General features: G+C 39.4%; 1 protein-coding gene across 1 annotated transcript in view; it reads left to right on the plus strand.

Moving 5' to 3' along the window:
* The window catches only part of hydin (HYDIN axonemal central pair apparatus protein), a 129,932-nt gene that overhangs the window by 43,086 nt on the left and 65,761 nt on the right, over nt 1-21,085 (plus strand). Inside the window, 7 exon segments of the mRNA XM_034141588.1 lie at nt 193-345; nt 7,311-7,549; nt 8,305-8,602; nt 9,356-9,499; nt 9,777-9,920; nt 14,430-14,522; nt 16,400-16,620. Of these exon segments, the coding sequence (XP_033997479.1) occupies nt 193-345; nt 7,311-7,549; nt 8,305-8,602; nt 9,356-9,499; nt 9,777-9,920; nt 14,430-14,522; nt 16,400-16,620 (1,292 nt within the window).

A 21,085-nucleotide genomic window follows, 5' to 3' on the forward strand; every position in this document is an offset into this window, starting at 1 on the left:
AGCTAATGCCCAGTTTCCTCCTAGATAGCTAGCTACCTAGCTAGTGAGCTAACTAATTGTTTTTTTCATTTGTGTTCTTATAAAAAATTCAATTACTGCTAGCTGTCACAGGAAAACAAAGGTCTGTGAGAGACCGCAAAAGTATATAATAAGTTCTGTTCTCTAACCCACCTCTGTTCCGTTCTGTTCCAGGAGGTGGTCTTGTTCTGTGTTGGTCAGGGACCAAAAGTTCATGTTGAGACCCCGAAGCTAGACTTTGGCCGAATCCCTGTTCTGACTGACATAACTCGAGTTCTGCACCTGTCAAACGAGTCACCTATTCCAGCCCACTTCACTGCTCGCATGGTAAACACACACCAACACAGTCACTCATAAGCCTATTAGGCAATCAAACTAGTGGTAATATGTTGCAGTCTAGAAGCATACAATAATTGAATAATGACATTAGTGGTGGATTTAATGCCTGTTTTAGAGCCATCGACCCTCCAGCGGCTAGATTACCTATGCAAACCTTCTGTCAGTCTTGCCATGCTCTTAACTTGTGTTTAAATTAATTTTCAGTCTAATTCGATATGTGATTAATGAGTTAATAGGTCCAGTGCTTTGTTTGCTCTTGAATTAATTAGTTGCCAGTTCAATTTAAGTCCTACCACAGGAGAATCAGTGATTTTCCTCAGAGCCAGTCAAATGGTGACATTTTGTCAATTCAGGATGGCATGAATGAATTAGGGGGGCTTGATTTGTTGATTAGGGAATCTCAACGATGCTCGACTTGAACTGTCTTGCTGTTTTCTGGTGTTTGTAGTATTTCATGCACAATGTAGTCATTTAATATTCAATACTATATCCAAAGTTAAACTGACACTTCAACTTTTATCTCTTACTCTTCAAATAACAATCTTTTTTCATTACTTTACCTAAACTGACACTTCAATGTCTTTGGTCCTTTACTTTTTAATAGAGACACATCAACCGCTTTGTATTTTTTCCCTTAATGTTGCCTTATCGAGACTCTCAGGCTTGAAGAATAACGTTCCGCTTATTTTTATGCATCGTGCTTACTCAGTAATCTTAATCCCCTGAGATCTACATCCTATCAGTGCCTTCTGAAAGCCTTTCTCTCGCTTTGCATCGCCTTATCACTTTTCAATCCACTTGTGACTGGAGCTATGACTCAATACTTCCTGCAGTGGTGTGACCCTGGCCTCTCCTTTGAGGCAGTGTTGAGGGAAAGAGTTTCCCCCCTGCACTCTCAAGCATCAATCGATGCAGATTCTCCTTGAATTACATTACATCTCGCTCGATAGGCTGGCGTAGAGCCACACAAATGGACCTGATGACTGAAGATTGCGGGGGATATCTGCGGAAGGATATCCACACTTGCCTATCATCTGAATGACCACGACATTACCCCTGATACACCTTCACTTTTATTGAATATTTCATACAGTGCAGGTCAAAGATATCCAGACAGATTTTGTGTCCAAGCTTAGTTTAGCATAAAAAACGTCTAACCTCATGTACTACATAACTTTCTTCTATGGTCTTTTTGCCTTTTCTGTTGTCAGAATATGAACAGAGATACATGATAGTACATACATACATGACTAAACAATAAATACCAAGATGTTAATAAGGGAATTGCATCATTTAGATTAGGGCTATTGAATTGGCGGCCCGCGGGCCAAATCCGGCCCCGGGGTGATATTTACTGGCCTTTTGAGAATAATGTTGAAGGTCCCATGTCATGCTTTTCCAGTTATTACCCGTCCCCTTGTGTGTTATGTAGCTTTTTATGCATGTAAACAATCTGCAGAGTCACAAACCCTCAAAGTACACCCTGTAGCGAGTAAAACTCTAACACAGAAAATACCTGTCTAGAGAAGCTGCCCCAGAACGCCTCGTTAGAGATTTCTCTTTTTCCATTTTTTTCTTCTTTTCGTATTTGGGTATAGTGACGTAACGTAACGGCTCCGCGAGTTGGTCCAAATGGACCAATCCGCGGAGCCGTTATGTTACGTCCGCGGAGCCGTTACGTTAAGTAACACACACACACTCAATCTTTTCTCAGCTGCAGCTCCGCCGATTTCTCAGCCTGAGACAGCGGGATGCGGTGAGGCTGCGAGTCTGTGTGTGAGCACACACACAGACTCCCAGCCAGGCTGCGGGTGTGTGTGTGTGCTCGGGCTGGTTTCGGGCTGGGTTTCGCTGTCTCGCTGACGGCCACTGGGCTCACAGGGAGGGGGTTTAGGACAGAGAGTGAATAAACATACTATACAGAGATGCTGTATGAGAAACCAATGTGAGTTTGGAAAATTGCACAATATAAATCTATTCTAGTATACCTCAACAATGGAATTATGATCAGTAGAAATGGCCATCACATGGGACCTTTTGGGAGAATTTTGCCTTTATTCCAGAGAGGGTGTTAAATTGAGAGATAGAGGGGAAGACATTGCCTGAAAACTTCGGCGGGCTCGGGTTTCAAACCCACCTACTAGCTACTGTAGTGACAACTCCTGTCATTTATTGCATCTCTGCGTGAATGATTAGATCATTTCACCTAAATTAAATCACATCAAATGATGTTGATGGTTAAATCAGCTTCACATGTAGGCCTACTGAGTTCTGAACTTGCCATTTAGATCTATAAAGGCCTTGGGGCTATGTTGTTGATTGAATTAAACACAATATATGCACTCCACTATGCTGTTGTAGTATTAACTGTATCTGAAGCTCTTAATATGATTGCTCATATTTCAAGCCATCTTTTTCCCGGCCCCTTGCTTTGGATCATTTTCATCAACCGGCCCCCATTCCAAACTAATTGAATAGCCCTGATTTAGATGTTCTTTAGTCATTTTTTGCACAGAGAAATATGAACCTCACGTTACAAAATATTGACTTTTGGTACTTTATGATATTTTTTGAACAGGAGACCTAGCATCCATGTTCACTTCAGCAGCAATGTGTGGTTTATGTTGGTCCATGTGCAGCACCGATTTGAATTCCAAGCCCTCCTGACTTGCTGCATTCAAAAGCAATCAATGCTAATCAAGCTGTGGGATGCAGCAGGTTTGATGTGATTATTGAGATTCCAGTCGTCTTGCTACTCTCTCCGGGGAATCAACCCCTTGCTCTTTCTCCTCCTCTGACTCTTCCCACCCCCTTACAGCGATCACCCCTCGTATCGACCCACACCAAGTCCGCTTTCACCCGCACCTCTAGCCGATTATACAAACGCTGAGAAAGTGATCTACGACTCCTAAAGTCAAGCGGTGCCTGCCCCAGTGAGGCATCCTTCCTCAGCTTGCTTTTTTCCTGCCTCCTATAAGGAAGTATATTTAACAGACGTCAAACGAAATCTTCATATTTTATTTGTCCAATACGATTTTGATACAGCTTCTGCTTCAGGCAACAACAATGTCAATTGCAGTGTTTGAGCGAAGACATTCTTCTCCATCGATGAACAATCTAGCGTGTTGGCTTATCAGCAGTGAAAACGCCCAAGCTCCACTGTACCTTCGAGAAAGCTCAACATCCCATTTATAAGTTTATGTTCCAGCCATCCATCAACAGATTTGCTGTAGAGGACATCGATTGTGATCCCAATCACAGATATATGCACAGTACAGAGAGAAAAGTGTAGGGCTTTGTTGAAGGACTGGAGATGAACATTAGATTTACATCTGTTTTCTCTTTCCGTTGGACTTTGTTCAACTAATCTCAATCGAATCATCCACAGAGCTTGGACATAGAATGAATATTGTGTTTTTTTGCAGCACTTCCTTTTATATGCATACTGTATGTATTGTATAGGAGAGTGTAGGTGGGAGACATTTTAATATATCCACTGTTTGTATTTGTATATTTTAGAAACATATTTTACCACTCCTACACTGCTTCTATACAACTGATCTGTATATCACACTGTACTAGGGATGTAACGATACCAAAAACTCACGGTACGATATTTATCGCGATATTGAAAAATAATTTCTTTTAAAAAAGTAGAACTTTTGTTTTTTAACATTTTATCTTGCCATTTTTTTTTTTTTACTTGAAAAAATTAATCTGATTTGTACAGCATTTAGTAGGATAGTAGTATTTTAAAGTGTCAAAAATATAATAATCTGGGGCCTCATTTATAAACGGTGCGTACGCACAAAAGATGGCGTACGCCAGTTTCTACGCAATGTTTGCGATTTATAAAAAACTAACTTGACGGGAAAATGTGCTGTCCTCCACGCAAACTCTGACCCATGCGTACGCACTAAGCACAAAAACGGGAGAGACGAGAAACTGCGACACCGTTGGCAGAAGGAAGAATGGAGAGAAATATGTGGAAATAATACCATAAATAAAATGTTACCTCTCATTTATCAAATATGAAGAATTCATTTTCACAAATTGATTAAAGCCAATCTTAAAATGATTAAACAAACGCCTGTTTGAGACTCCTCAGTGCACACAAAAACATAACTTGGAGAAATAAATAAATACGGAAATGTTATTGATCACCCCTCGATTATGTTCTCTTGTTAAGAAATGTATTCTCATAAATGATGTGGTAAGCAGGAGGACAGAATTACTTTAAATTGACGCCGTTTTGCATTTCTATAGGTTGTAGATACGAGCATGGTTTTATATACTATCAGGTTTAATCGTGTTTTATGCCGTTCGCCAAGACTTGATAAGTCGCTCGTAAAACACAGGAGGTATGGAAACTAAGAACACCATATGTGGTAAATTGTACAGCTAATATAACACAACCCATTAGTTGTATTTCCTTTAACTGGTGGATTATGGATATATAGTTGCTGATCGACAGCTGGAACACAAACCACCAAATACAACAAAATAATTCAGATCCAGTCGTCATGACTCCACTCCGGAGGGATTCCCCGATCATTTCTTACAGTTTCTCATCAAGGGGGTGTCTCCTGTCCCCGGTACAAACACACTGCCTGAGGAAGGTTATGTGTATTTTTTTTGTCATTAACTTTTTTCGGACCACTTATTTATTTATTTTGGTGACGATCCGACCTCCATGGTGCTACTCTGGTTCAAACTGCATCCACCAAACAATGATTTATCTCGACCTCCCCAAAATAACCCAAATCTGACACGGTGTGAGATGTCTTTTTTAGCTGTGCTGTCGTCATTTCCTGCGATCTTCTTCATGCAGTCAGTCAAAATGAATGAATGAATGGGCGTTTCTTTTACTATTTATAGGCAAATATGGGCGTTACGTGAAGCCTGCAAAAGCTGCGCCGCATTTTGAGTTGATTGTGATTTATAAAGGGAAACCGGCGTAGGATGTGCCGTACGCAAGTCCTGTGCCGGTACGCAGTCTTTTATGAATCGGAAAGGGTCGGTGCGTATTTATTTGCTTTGTCCTACGTAAGCAACCTTCCCACGCCAATCCTACGCAAGGCTTTATAAAGGAGGCCCCAGACCCTGCAATAAAATAAATCAAATTTCACTTTAGTTTTTCAAGTAACTCGACTCAAATTCACTAACTCACTCACTCAGCATCATCAGACAGGTTCTTTTTTAGGAATATGAGCATGTCCACATTTCCAGGTAGAAACTGGGATGTTTGGGCGTTTACAATATCCCCTGCTGTGGAAAAAACTCTCTTGCTTGGTACTGATGTTGCTGGGCCAGAGAGATATGCTTTGTCCATGGGTGACAGCAGTGGGTAAAACTGTGCATTGTCTCTCCACCACTTCAAAAACAATACAGTTTTTGCCAAGAAGGTGAGGCTTATTGACAGGGCGAGATATACATATACTGTTGGTACTTGTCAATGTCTCTAGGTATGTAAATGTAGCCCTGTAAATACGATGTCCTTTTGTGTTATCTGTTGTTTTATGTTCATGTTGTAACCTACTTGCTGCCATGTTGGACAGGTCTCCCTTGAAAAAGAGATCGATGATCTCAATTGGACCACCTGGTTACGACGGTATTGAGACATTTATTTATCGTGATATCGCGATATTCGATATATCGTTACATCCCTATACTGTACCCATTTTCATAATTATAGTAGGGAGATATTTCATCTTACTTATGTCAGGCATACTACTTGTACCTCTAGGATCTTAGGCTTCTCCGAAATAGTAATGTGATTATGCAGCTTCATGATATACACATCTATCTGTCCAGGTCCATCCATAGTATATGCCTCAATGGCATGTGCAGCACCGTAAAGGGGAATGTGCTCCTCCCACTAGGGAGACATTTTCCTGCATCATGTTTCAATCATATACTGTACGGATGCCACAAGAGGCAAAACAAAGACTGGTGTTCCATTCCTAAGTCTGATTTAAATTCAATTCAATTCAATTCAAATTTATTTATATAGCCCAATATCACAAATCATATTTGTCTCAGAGGGCTTCACAAATCAACAAACACAATTGGCAATGTAAAAACAACAAATGTATCTTACAAGATCAATGTGAAAATACCAATTTAAAAAGGAACATAACACAATGACACAAATACAGTTAGAGTACAATAATTACAATTCCATAAAACAAAGGGTCCATGAGGATGTATAAAAGGGGGTTTAAAACCAGTCTTAACTGTACGCTGTACTAAAGAGGAAAGTCTTTAAATAGTTTTCCTCTTGTGTTTATGGCTCAAGAACAGCGGAAATACCATTTTGTCAGGATATTCTTTCTAAATTCCTTAATTCCTTTATTTAGGTTTGGTAAAAAAAAGGTATTGCACAATCTTTTTAAGTACTAAAAGCAATTACTTTTTCTTTTAGGTTGGTTAAATGTTCTCACTCTAAACCCAAAGTACATAATAGCCCATTAGTTTGTTGTTTATGCATCAAGATAAATAATAATTCATTTAAATGAAATGGCTCTACTCAAGTCCCCCAAAAGGGGAAATTGTATGAAATATCATGGCAAATAAAGGGAAATGTTTAAAATCAAAAATAAATACATAAAAAGGAGTAACACCATCTCTTAAAGTGAGGAATGTCATAAATGGGGTAATGGTGCATTTTAGCCTCTTAAATAACTATTACAACAAGAAACAGAAAAACACTTGCCAAAACTTTTCTTCAGTTGTTTTTAAGTCATAAACACAGAAGAACAAAACTATTGAGACCCAAACATTTGACAAAAATTGATGACCAGATTTAATTTGAATCGTACTTGCCTTTCAGGGCATCCATAGTCATGAACATTAAGAAGCTGTTGTAACCAATACTATACCTCTACAGATGCAGAGGGCAGGCATCCTGTCCCAGCTATCTTTAAACTTTGTTTGTGTTTCTGTGTCCTCAGTGGGATAGAGGGTCCTTTGGGCGAGTTGAGCCCAGTGAGGGGGAAGTGCCACCAGAGAGCCAGCTTGAGCTGAGAGTTGTGGCACACCTGAAGGACACGCAGGACTTCAAGGCCACGCTGGAAATATCCATCCGGGACAGTCAAACACACACTGTCCATCTCTCAGCCACAGGCACTGGCACCACAATTGTCAGTGACAAGACTTTTGCACCTGCCCTTGACCTAGGCGCATACTTCAGGTAGAATGAAAGAGGTCATATGCATTAACATGAGGGATAATGTGCAGCAAGTTGGACATAAATTAGAAAATAAGCTCAACAGGGCTAGCAGGATCCCGACGAGCAGCTCGCAGCACCATTATCCCACTTATAACTTGGCTACTTGCTAAATAAATCGATCATTTAACTCACAGTATAGATCAAAAAAACATCCTATTGGTTCAGCTTATAGAAAATAGTCTGTTCTGCTGCGTGGCCGTACTGATTGAGGTTTTCTGCCCAGTAGCTGTCAAAATCTGTTCTTACTTTATTTCCCAAGTCTTTAACAATCCCCCAGTCCATAACATGTTCCCTTTAGTTTGTACTTCCTGTCTGTCTTCTTCTGCTAATTTCTCTGTCCTCAAGCTCTCTGTCCTCCACATCTTTTATTCTCTTGCGCCGCTTTCTTGTTCTCTTTTTTTTTACTTTACTTAGGACCGTTTAGCCGTCATGAATCCAGTGTCTTGCTCTTGACAAATATAAACAATAATATTGAAAAAGCATTCCATGGTGTGAGTCCACACCCGTCATGAATTGACCGCATTTCTTTTGGCGGATTGGTCTGACTGCACATTGATCAGAGTGTCCTTAGCAATAGCCTGTCATCAAAAAATATTGACCAAACAGAATCTAGTTTTCAGCTAAGCTATGTATTAATTTATAATAACCATAATTAGAAATACAAATGTAATAGTGACTCTATGCCTAACCTTGCTCTCTTCTATATGTCCTATAAGCCATGAGTCATGCCAGTACCACTTTAAGCTGACCAACCATGGCAAGCGAGTGCAACGGATATACTGGCGCACTGATTACTTCCTGCCCTCTGCAAAAACCCAGAAGGGGGTAAACCCTTCGGACCGGACCGTCCTGCCCCCCATCTCTGCTCCCAGGAAGAAGGACATTCTGGGCCGTGGATCTTCGCTCCCCTCTAGCAGGGAGAAGCCGGTGTTCAGCCTCACACCTCTTCGTGCGGAGCTTTTCCCAGGCCACTCCGTTGACATGGTGCTGACGGGATCTTCAGACTCTCCCAAGGTGAGACAGTTTTCCCAAAAAGAGATTAACTCATGCTCTGACTTGTATAAGCACAGCCAGTGTTTGCTTGTTAGATTAGAGCAATTGTTTGTAGTTATAGATGAAGGTCGTCCCTGCCTTGTTTTGGAATTGAAATACAAATCCTTCTTCTGGTATACAAAGCTCTTAATGGTCTGGCACCCTCTTTATCTTTTATCTTTAAATGTTTTCTTAAATGGAATAACTGTCACTAAATCCAATTTCCCCTAGTATAGGTCAGGTGTTCTGATTCTGACATAACTTATTCTCTATTGTTTCATGTTCCTGTGCCCTAAGGTTCTCTACAACAGGGTTTTTAAATATTCTTAATGTCCCCCAAATAAAAAGGGTGAAGCAGCTTTTATCTACTACGTTCCCAAACTCAGAAATATTAGATTCAGTCAACATTTTTAAACAATAGCTGAAAATGCACTTTTTTTTTTATTAACTTAACTTAACCTTAACTTATGTATTCATTTTGTCTTAGGTCTTTCTTAGTTTACCTGACTGCGTTATTCGTGGTTAACTTCTGGATTACTTTATTTTATAAACCGTTTTGCCTATTTGACCTCCTTGTATTCTATGGAATCAGGTACACATGCTGCATATGTGCCAATAGGTTTTAACATTTGACTTGAATTTAATGTCTTATCAATTTGTTGAAACACTTGCATATTGTGCATGAAAAGTGCCAATAAAATACATCTTTATTATTAATATAGTTGTGTTCCTCAGCTTGTACGTGAGCGCCTGGTATGCCATGGCATTGTGGGTAACCAGGGCACGAAGGAGCTCATCATGTCTGTAGATGTCACCTGTCGCTTTGTGGCTCCTATGCTCAGCATCTCCTCCAAGCAGCTGAAATTCTACATAGAGAAGGTTGGTCAAAAGATCATTTGTCTTAATTTAGCTAATATATCTTGCAGTAAATGTCCCTACATTATCACATCTTTTATATATTTTTTCAAAAACCAGATGTATTCTTGACAATACAGCTGAATTGTTAATAGTTTACTAATAATTTAAGCAACCCTGTACAGGTTATTGAAGGCTGTTTTAATTGTATAAGATGAAATTGTGTAAGTAAGTCTTTCATAAGATTCTTGTTCCGAAAAGATGTTGTTAAATTGTTGGATTAATTATATATATCTCACAGGTTCCAGGACAGAGTCTTACGCCGCTATTTGAGAAGCTGATCTTGGAGAATGTGTCATCTCTGCCTCTGTACATGGAGCTCTCTCTGGTAGAGCCCTTCTCCCTGTGTGAGGCCTCTGGAGCCCATATCAGAGCCACCACCAAGGTACACACCTCTCCCTTCAATTGAAATATTATATCCATTGACCACCTCATCCAAATGTCCTTTGCTATCATAGCTTCTTATATCTCAAAAACAAACTTTTAATTATCAAACTGAATAATTGTAAGGAGACAGGAGGTGTGTAGGTGCCAAGGGAAATCCTCATATGTATGGCATGGGCTTAGCATAAAGCAGTGGTTCTCAAACTTTTTCTGTCAGGCCCCCCCTTTGGAGAAAAAAAAAAGTCGGGCTCCCCCAACACAAACAGTCAGGATCAGTGGCGGCGCCAGAGATTTATTTTTGGGGTGCTGTGGGGTAGCTTGACATTTCATAGAGGGTGCTCAAACATTTAGGGTTTCCCATTAATGTACCGGTCGCTACAGTGGAATTTTCTACTGCAACACTCCCCACGCAAATACACAATGTACCCGCGACTGTTACAATGAAGGCTCGATAATCAGCTCACGGCATATAGGTGTAAGCAGGGGTAAAGTGCTATTTTTATAGGTGGTGTGTGGACCTCACATAGGGGGGTCCGGGGGCAAGCTCCCCCGGGAAGATTTATTTTTAAATATTGAAATTAACCTGTTACGCACCGCCCCCCCGCTACCGGGCGGATAAACCCGTCATTTGCAGGAAACAACGTCTAAGGAATCTTAATATTTAATAAACTATGAATGTTTTATATCCATGTAACGGGAAGAAACTCAGCTAACTGATCTTTTTAATTTGCTAACACTCAGCCTCTGAATTAGCCACGAGCGAAAAAATTTAACCTAAAACTGCAGCTAAACTCACTCATAACTCCCTTATTACTTATCCTAGATGCACAACCAACCCATCGATTAGCATCTCCTGGAGACACAGAATCTGTGTAAAAAACCTCAACACTCAGTGATAAACATTTGCGACGCTATAAACGAAAGCGTACATCAGAACATGTGGAGCTAGGTAGCTAGAAACGCTAACATGGCTTACCTTGGTCAAAACTGGTCTTCAATGGCATTAAAACGATAAAAAAACGATGCTGCAGTTAATCCATAGGTTAATCCAATGTGTCTGTGTCCTCTTTGAAATGATTTCTGATAATCCATAAGCAATAAAACTACTTTTTCGTTTTCCAAATGTCAGAGCGAGAGATCGGTCCACTCTGGTGCAAAATTACATGTGCGAAGCCCCCACCTCTTCTCTTCACAACGTGTGTGTGTGGGACTCCCCCTTTGATTCTATTGGCTCTAACGGTCAGAAAGAGGTGTCAACCATCAAAATCGACCAAGGGGGGCCAGAGATATGGAAAGAAAAACATTTTCACCCAAATCACCTCAGAGGTGGAGTGGTTTTGGCTAAACCTCTCTAAAAAGGTCAAATTTCACTTGTTTTGCATCAATCTTGATACAGGGTACTTATTATATGTTGTACTTTGGATTCCTAAAGCTTTTAGTCTACTAACCCATCATCCAAGGGTAGTTTTCACTATAAGTAAAAAAGAATTTTTGGACGGACACTATAATTTACAGTTTTGTATGTAAAATCTGAATTTTCTTTAAAATAAAAAACATCTATATTGATTCTGACACTTCTACATCCAACTCACAGATGTAACCTTGCTTTGATAAAAGAAATTATTCATATAACCCTTTTAGAAGTTAAGTTGTAGTCATTTGTTTTGGGCATGTCATTTTCGAGCCTGAAACATGAAAAACAGGCTTGGTGCTTAACAGGTTAAAAGCATCAATCTGGTGCACTTTTTTATAACTATAATGATCATATAAACGTGTGCCTCGGAAATAATTGTTTACATTAATCGTGACCAAAACGTTTGAGACCCACTGAGATAACTTGACTAAAATTAACTATCTAAACACGCAGAGAGTCCTTTAGTTCACTGAGTCTCTCAGTCTGACAGGAGAGGACTCTCCTCGACTTTGTTGTTGAAAAAACTCCTTATATCCGTTAGCGTAGCTCGCTAGCACCAGCAGCTAACAACAACGATCTCCGGTACCGGTGCGCTCTCTCTCTCTCGCTCGCGCACGCTCACAAAATGGCTCGTTCCACACACACACAGAGCTGAGCTTTAATGAAACACAGAGACCCAGACGTAATAGTACTGTACTGTATCATATTATTTTCGAATCAATAATTTTGAAATTATGATTTATTTATTTTTATCTTTTTTTAATTTATTTTTTAATAACCATGTTTCCTCCTGGTCTCTCGCGCCACCCCTGTCATGCCTCTGCCCCCCCCAGGAAAAGACAGGAGGAAGGATTTGTTCTTTACGGAAAAGTCCCTGTTGTTTAGTTCTGCTCCTACAATGGGGAATTGTGAGGCATCGTTAAGACAATCAGTGATCATTACGTTTATTTTAAAATGAATGTTGTAGCTCCCTCCATTAATAGACATGAGGCAAGAGGTCTTAATACAAAAACTGGGTTTATTCCATAAAATGCCAATCGGTGAGACCTGTTATGAAACAAAAATAAAAGAAATAGATACAATAAATCAAAATGCATGTATTTTTACAAATGACTATTTATGCTGCTTAAGCTGTAGAATAGGCAGCATAAAGCTAAAAAGTGTCGAGCATTTCGCATAAGCTAACACACACACACACACGCACACGCACACGCACACGCACACGCACACGCACACACACGCACATACACACATAACTTGCAGCTTACCAATATAAACTTACTTGAAATTAAATAAGCATTCCTCATAGTCTGCTTATTACTTTGTGTATTCAGAGATTCCTTTTTTTATTTAAAGGAGACCTATCATGCTATATTTGAATAATATATTGTAGGGCCATACCTATATAAGGTATATTTATACGTTTTCTTTTTCAAAATACAGATCATGCATTTTAGCCATGCCTCATTTCGCTCTATTTTGCTCTCCTCCACCCCTGTCTTTGCATGCGCTGCAGCTGACCACGCCCCCCTGCAAAGGAGGGGGCCGAGTTACGAGCGTCATGTTACCATGCTGTTACCATGCTGTTACCATGCCACGGCAACCTCTCATTCCCCTGATTGGTGGAGAGTTGGCCATATGACGTCAGACTATCAAATCTGTATCAGTCTGTATCAGATCCGTTGCAGCCCTGTTTTTAGAGATTTTGGGTATGGAGGAAAAGAGAGAGGGTTGTGTTTTCTGACACTTGGTGAGTTCCCTGACACACCGGGGACACATATTAATGTATAAAAGACGTACAAAGGTGCATTTTGCATGATAGGTCCCCTTTAAGGAATTTTATTTGCAAATCTGTTTTATATTTGCACATTATTTGACTTTTATTATTATTTGACGTTTTTGCCTTAGTGTAAGGTGTTTTACTTTTATAGATTATCCATTAAAAAACAAATAGTAAATCTGTTCATTCAAATAATATTGAGACAAATCTACCTTTTATAGAAATGTCGCACTCAGAGAAAGGACTAAAGTAAAAAGAAGTAATTTATGGCGGGGACATCTATTCCTTGGGGCGTTACTGTAATGTGTGCAGGCATACATTTTAAGTGCACTTTGACAGTGTTTGTGTATTTATTCTCACTGTTCCAGAGGGTAGACAAATGTTTCCCACTACAGCTTTAAAAAGGGTCTAAAACTAAATGATGTCCAGGTGGCAATGAGAATTTCAACAATAGTATTACTTCCTAAAAAGGGGAACTTCTGAAATGCTCATGCTTAAGGCACTAATAACTCAGTGGAATTATGGGTAACTGTCCATTTATCCTATTGTGGGGACACATGAATAACAACCTCAGCTAATGTATTGGTCTAGGTTATTGTGTTACTGTTAGCCATAAACTCTCTACTGTAAATGTTGCTTTCCTTCATGATTCATTGCTGTTATTTGCCTAAACCTTTATGATGACTCACACTCAGTGGATTCATTATGAGAACAAACTGTTGAACTGTTAATGAAGTTCTGTTTATATGTTACCATAAATCCCATGTTTTAATTTGATCACAGATTCTGAGAGTTGATTTAAATATGGTAGTAAAATCTGCATTGAAATGGTTTAAGCCCCTGGCAGGTTTCGGATGATGTTTTGATAAGCCTTGGTCCCATTACAGGCTTACAGTAACTGTTTCATTAAACTATGGGAAGGTTATTAAAAGCGTTGTGAACTTAGGCGTTAGGAGTCATCAGATAGAAAACATAATGATTTTCCATCAGGCTTGCAAGACCAGATTCTCAACAACAAAAAAGTTAAGTTGAAGAACCACTCTCATGTGTTGATAAGTATACCTACTAACTAATCCAAAGAAAGTGTGATACTTGAAACTATTTTACAGTATATATATATATAGGGGGTCACAGGTTCAAACCCCACTGCAGTCAGCATGTCGTTGTGTCCCTGAGACACTTCACCCCAAATTGCTCCTGTGGGGATTGCCCACAGTATTGAGTAAGTAAGTCGCTTTGGATAAAAGCGTCTAACAAGTGACATGTAATGTAATGTAATGTAATATATATATATAACTGCTGTCTTTATTTCCTAGTCCATGGTTTTAGGTAACGGGAGAAAGGCTGAGTTGTGGGTATGCTTCGATCCATCTTACTGCCGGGATCGGGTGTCACAAGTCATGGATGAGGTAACAGTGATGCATTTTCATTCAGTAGAAATTCCGGTAACACTTTATATTAAGGTACACAAATTAACCATCAACTAGCTGTTCATTAACATGCATATTAGCAGTATATTGGCTCTTTATTAGTCATTATAAAACATAATGCCTTATTCTACATGACCATATTCTACAAGTAATAAGCCATTATTTGAGAGTTTTTCCTCAATAACCCTCTAATTAGTGCTTATTTGTTGCAAGTAAGGAAGTTGTTGTACATGAGTTTTGGTCTTAATATGCACTGCTCAATATGGGCCTAATAAGGCAGTAGTACCACAAGAAAAGTAATTCTCCCATAATAACACTTAACAAATATGATCTATTCTTATGTAACAAGACATGAAACTATAAGTGTTAATTGTGTCTAAATAACTCAAAATTAGGTATTTATATCTAAGAACATGTTCCCTATTTTAAAGTGAAGTCTTGTTCATAACCAATAAGCTAGTAGTTTGACTCTAATTGACCTGTACAACTTCCTTACTTGCAACAAATAAGCACTAATTAGAGGGTTATTGAGGAACTCTCAACTAATGGCTTATTACTTGTAGAATATGGTCATGTAGAATAAGGCATTAATAAGTGTTTTATAATGACTAATAAAGAGCCAATATACTGCTAATATGCATGTTAATTAACAACTAGTTGATGGTTAATTTGTGTACTTTAATATAAAGTGTTACCGAAATTCCTAAATAATGCTGTGTGTTCATCTGGGTTCATATATTCTTTACATTCTTTGACATAATATTTATTGACACTCTCACTGAGGTTATTAATAAATCAGAATCCCTGCTTGCGCTTTCAAAGTCCTTCACATTCAAACTCGTCTGAAAAAATAAGATTGAAACCCTAACTCCCTGCATGATTTTAAACCAATTTCCAAACTGCCCTTTTTTTCTACATTTCTGGATCAAGTTGGCTGAACAATTCATTGCTAAAGTGACTCTTTGAGCCATTTCGGCCTTGATTTGGTCAAATCACAAAAAAGACTCGTTCCTTAGTGTGATGAATGTCCTGCTGCTTGCAACTGATGCCACTTAAGTTGTATTTCTTTTAGATCTAAGTGCTGCATTTGATACTGTTACCCATTCATTTTTATTTAAACTTGTCAAACATTTCTGGGTCAGTATTAAAATGTTTTTATTTCTACTGACAACACAGATCTTCACTGAAGTCATTGGCAACTCATGGTAATTCTATGCAAAAATGACTACGGTGTACCCCAGGTGTTGTTCATCGGACCACTCTTGTTCTCTCTAAACCTGCCACCCCCCCAGGCATGTCATACACAGGCATTATATGTGCTTGCCTTCCGGTTTATCTATGGGTTTAGAACATTTTTCTGAAACATTTCGTAGCTCCCTTTCTTGAAAATGCATGGTCACAAGGCAAAAATACTGAGCTGTTTTTGTTATGAAAATACAACTTTTTAGAGGTATGTGGATCCCGCAGCATACCGATCTAATCCCATAATGGTTTTATATGCCGATGATATGATTCATGACTATAGACCAAATGACCCAGCAGTAGGTGAAGAAGGTAAAATGCATCATGCCAGAGTCATGTTTATCCAGAAACATCAAATATTATAGTAAAGCACTTTCGGGAACCATGTTTCTGCAGATTGAGTTCTTTTAAATCTTTAAAAACATTTTTTCGTATTACTTATATTCTTTTAAATAAGTTAGGTTTTGAATTTGGAAGAGTATTTTCAGTGTCATATAGTTTAAGCAAACAAAGAAACTAGGAAAGTGAAATCGATTGACTTACTTTCCCCATTGAAATGTTTAACTTAGATATGATGTATTTTGGACAAAATGTTGACATTTTTCTTTCCCCAGGTCCTTGAGCTACACTACCGGGGACACCCGCAGAGGGACATTGTGGCGCTGCATGCTGAGGTCCAATTCTCCAACCTTCGCTTTTCCTCCACCACAGTGGACTTTGGGTGTGTGCTTAACTGCACGGGGAGTCGTAGAGAGATCTCGATTACCAACTCCTCCCCGCTGCCCGTGTCCTACCGTTGGGCTTTCCTGGAGGACCAGAAACACTATGCCATAAGGTATTTTTACACTGAGATGTCCACACAGGGCCATAGCAGTTTGAAGTTTGCATCAGTTTAAACAGCACATTCCTCTCCTGATACACTTTAAATGATTCACCTCTAAAGTTACAACCATATGAAAGAATATAGCAAGGGAGGTCAAAAAAGTTAAGTTAGTAGTGAGGCGTGCTGCATACTCCTTGCTTACATGTTCTACTTTGAGTCCAATAGAGTGATGCAGGATCGAAACCTTAAACCTACAAATGAGTTCCAACTTCTAGTTCCCTTCTTTTGAGGTTTACAGTTTTTGGTTCGACTCCTGAAATAAGTCATTACACTAAAGACGAGTCCGCTTGTAGCTTAGCATTGGTGACATGAAGTCACGTGACTTGGATGTCATATACTTTTTTTTTTCTAATGGAATCCAATGGTGAAATCCCATTGCTTCATGTTGAGGGACCCCTTGCCATGCTCAAATCTGGGTCAGTCTACAACATAATGCTACTACTTCTCGACTTTATAAGAAGTATAGCAAAATGTAGTGCACTATGAGAACCTGGATGATGCCCTCATAACATTCAAAAAGTTGAGTGTGGAATGCTAGCCTACTTTTAAAAGTTATACATAAAGTTTTTTAATACTTTTAAGACACGTACCACTATACTAGTGTCGAAAATATACCACTTTTGATTTGAGTGGGTTAATTAAACAGTATTTGCAACCTCAAACAATAATGTTGCTTGCTAGCTAACAGTGCCAATTGCCACTTCAAGTGAGCGCACAGCAGCCGTAAGTGATTTGCGACAACTCGCTACAGTGTCCACAGTTGGTGACATGGCAGTGTGCTGAGAAGAAACAGCATTTATTTGTATTTATTTTATGAATGGAATATGGAACATACATCCTTTTGATTGTTTCTGTCATTGTGTTGTAGGACTAAAGTGCACTAAAGCTCCCTTACTCTGTAAAACCAGCAGAAATACTGCTCCTTGATTCCTGTGCAACACACTTTATTTTGTTGGAACAAAACATTGTTTGGAACAGCAGTAACCTGAACAGACAAGATTCAGGGACAAGCACAGAATGGATCTCGGCCATATATTTCCCATAGCGATGAGTTAGTACAGTAGCTATACATTTAACCTCTGAATTGAAAGCCAAATCCATTATAAATTCTCTGGGGAAGACAAATCTACTGATTGTGTACTTAACGTTCCACTGTGCTTCTCTCAGGCCTTTGCTCTGGCTCCCCTCCCTTGAAATGGACTGTGAACACTATAGTAGTGTGTCCATGCTCATGGCCATGAACCAACTAACTGCTAGAGCTCTGCAAGATTTATCACCCTCTTCCACCTTATTCCCTTCCCCCTCTTTCCTCTGTTGGTATTCTTCCCATTTGCTCCCCTCCCTGTCCTCATCTTAGGGTTATACATTGCCTATTTATCTCTCCTTTTTCACTCCTCTACCTCTTCTGCCTTTGCTTCTTCAGGCTACCAAATCCTTATCAAACTCTTCTTTTTCTTTGTGACCTCTCCTAACAATCTGTCTCATAGGCCGTCCTGCTAATTAAATGGAGACCTCACTCTGCATGCACACTCTCCCTCTAAAGTCTCTCTTTGTCCCTCACTAAACCTGCACTATCTAGCCATGTTTAGCTAATTACATCCCTATCAGTAATTGCACCACAGCCCTTAGGAGCCCTTCAATATAACTCTTTTTTTCTCGCCATCTATCACACTGATAGATAGACGATACAATACATTTTAATTTTGCAACTTCTCAGTCTTGAAGAGTTGGTATCAGTCAAAAGAAAACTGGAAATCTTAGGCGTACTATATCTTTGATTTGCACTGTACCTACCTGCATTCATGCTGGACTATAACCGCCAACAGTTGACAACTCTTAAAAACACATTGAAGAAACATCTTCACCAACTTGACAACCAATGTGCATCATTTAGAAAACATTCACCAACCTGACAAAACATGCGCAACGATTACTGCAAGCTCTGCATTAAAGAAACGCTGCAAATAGAAAACACTGCAAGAAGATAAAAACACAACGGAAAAACGGGGACACTAAAAAGTAACGGTTAAGTGACAGTTGGCCAACTTTATAATCCCCGAACATCAACAGGCGCTTCGGAACTTTCAGTCTCCCCGTTCCAATGTGTTTTGAGCTTCTTGCAGCATTTTTGATTTCCAGCGTTTTGTATTTGCAGTGTTTCGTTTACGCAGCGCTTTTATTAAACGCTGTGCACGTTTCGTCAAGTTGGTAAACATTTTTCACATGTTGTCAAGTTGGTGAAGATGTTTCCTAATTTGCATTTGTTTGGCCCATTTGCGTTTTCATATTTGCATTGTTTGTAAAGCTGCAGTGCATTTCTCCTAATGGAAATATTTGTGGCCGTTGCAACGTGTTTGTACCTGTCGGCCTCCGTTTATATCAGACTGATCACTCACAACTAATAATTACAGATGCATGAGAGGAAGTGGAAACTGAGGTATACAGGGATTAACTGGCCAGATAAAGATTAGAATGTGTGAGAGGCACTATGATGTTGCAGATAGTCAAACTACTTTAGACTGTTGGTTTATTTAGGAAGAAGAAAAACAAATCTTGAAACTGATTTGTTTTATTACACATTTTTACACATTCATTTTGTGTGCATTGTTTTTACCCAAAAATGCACACAAAAGCACAAATAGGACCTATATACATGGATTCATTCATTATAATTAATGAAGAAACGTCAGAGCGAGGGGGCTGCCTATGGACTGGATGCAGTATTGGGTTCGGTGCCTTGCTCAAGGGCACCTCGGCAGTGCCTGGGAGGTTAACTGGTGACCTTCTGGTTATCTCTCGCTCTCTTAATCTCAAATTCAAATTCTTTATTTGCATGACCTTAATGACACACAGTTTTGCCAAAGCTTTATACAATTACAACAAACACCTATACATAGATATACATTTGAAATATATTGTTGTGTTCATATACATTTGGAACAAAAGCAGAATAAAAGGTAAAACAATGTACTTTTTTTTAACATGACCAAACAAATATTAAAGTAAAAGAAAATACACCCAACCCCTTTCCTTTCCTGAAGCCCGTAAAAAGAAAAAAAAAGGCAACAACATGAACCATAAGGGTGAATTATTGATTATTATGCAGGATATTTCAGATACACATATGACACATCAATAAAAAGAAAATAGATGTGAGGTCTGGTGTCAGTCTGATCCCTCATGTCTCACACACACACACACACACACACACACACACACACACGCACACGCACACGCACACGCACACGCACACGCACGCGCACGCACACGCACACGCACACACACACACACACACACACACACACACACACACACACACACACACACACACACACACACACACACACACACACACACACACACACACGCTGTCTGACAGCAACCTCAGAAGCCATTTGTCTCTACTAGTGGGCTGGAAGTACAGTGTTTGTGATTCAGTCGTTTTTGTTGTTCAGATCTTTAGTGACACTGAGGACAGGAAAGCCGTCAAACACAGTCACACCCCCCCATGAAGAAAAGAATAGAAGGAAGAGAGAAAGGGGAAAGTCAGAGAGCGCTATTTCTGTTTTGAGCTGCTGCCTTGCAAAGTCATCAACTGCTGTCTCACCATCTGTTCCTCTGTCCGCACCAGTGGCTTTCAAACACTCTCTTTTTTTCGTTTTTTCGTTTTTTGTAGACTCGTAGAAACTCTCATCCACTAAAAATGCAAACTATTTTTGAATACATTGACCCACAGTATTTGTTCGCCCTCGTCTTACATAGCTGGATAATACTCATTTGTGATTTCCCCAAGGCCACACATCAGGCCAGCTTGTCCCTTAAACACGCATTCAACACACACTCACCATACAACAGTGCCCCCTGCTGGCTAAATCACTACTATCCACTCATTACAAGCTGACACATCAGAACTGTGGCATTCTTGGGAACTAAATAACTAATGTGTCAGACTTGAATGCTGCCTAACATGTAAAGTATACACACCCTGAAGCTAACACACACAAAACACACACTATGGCTATATACATAACCAGTCTTGGGTGATTTAATTTAGACCTTGTCCAGCCCTGCTTTAAGATGACTTCACTCACTAAATCTCTTTCATTCTCTTCCATGTTTATTCAGCACTTCACTGCAATCTATCCTGACCTGTTTCCTGCTGCTTGCCTATTCAAATTCCTCTTAAATATAGAACACTCTGTTTAATTAACTTGATGGATGCCCCCAGTCTGATCCCACAGGGAAGGGGAGGGTAGAACAGAGAGAGAAAATAAGTGTCAGAGTTCTGAGGAGTGTAGCTATATATATTATGTATATATGCTACTGATGCCAATGTCTTCTGTTTATTTTATGTTATTTATTTCCTTTTTTGCCAGGGACACAAACACATCTTTATTTTTTAAAGAAATATGAACTT

The sequence above is a fragment of the Trematomus bernacchii genome, unplaced genomic scaffold, assembly GCF_902827165.1.
Source record: "Trematomus bernacchii unplaced genomic scaffold, fTreBer1.1, whole genome shotgun sequence".
Classification (NCBI taxonomy): Eukaryota; Metazoa; Chordata; class Actinopteri; order Perciformes; family Nototheniidae; genus Trematomus; species Trematomus bernacchii.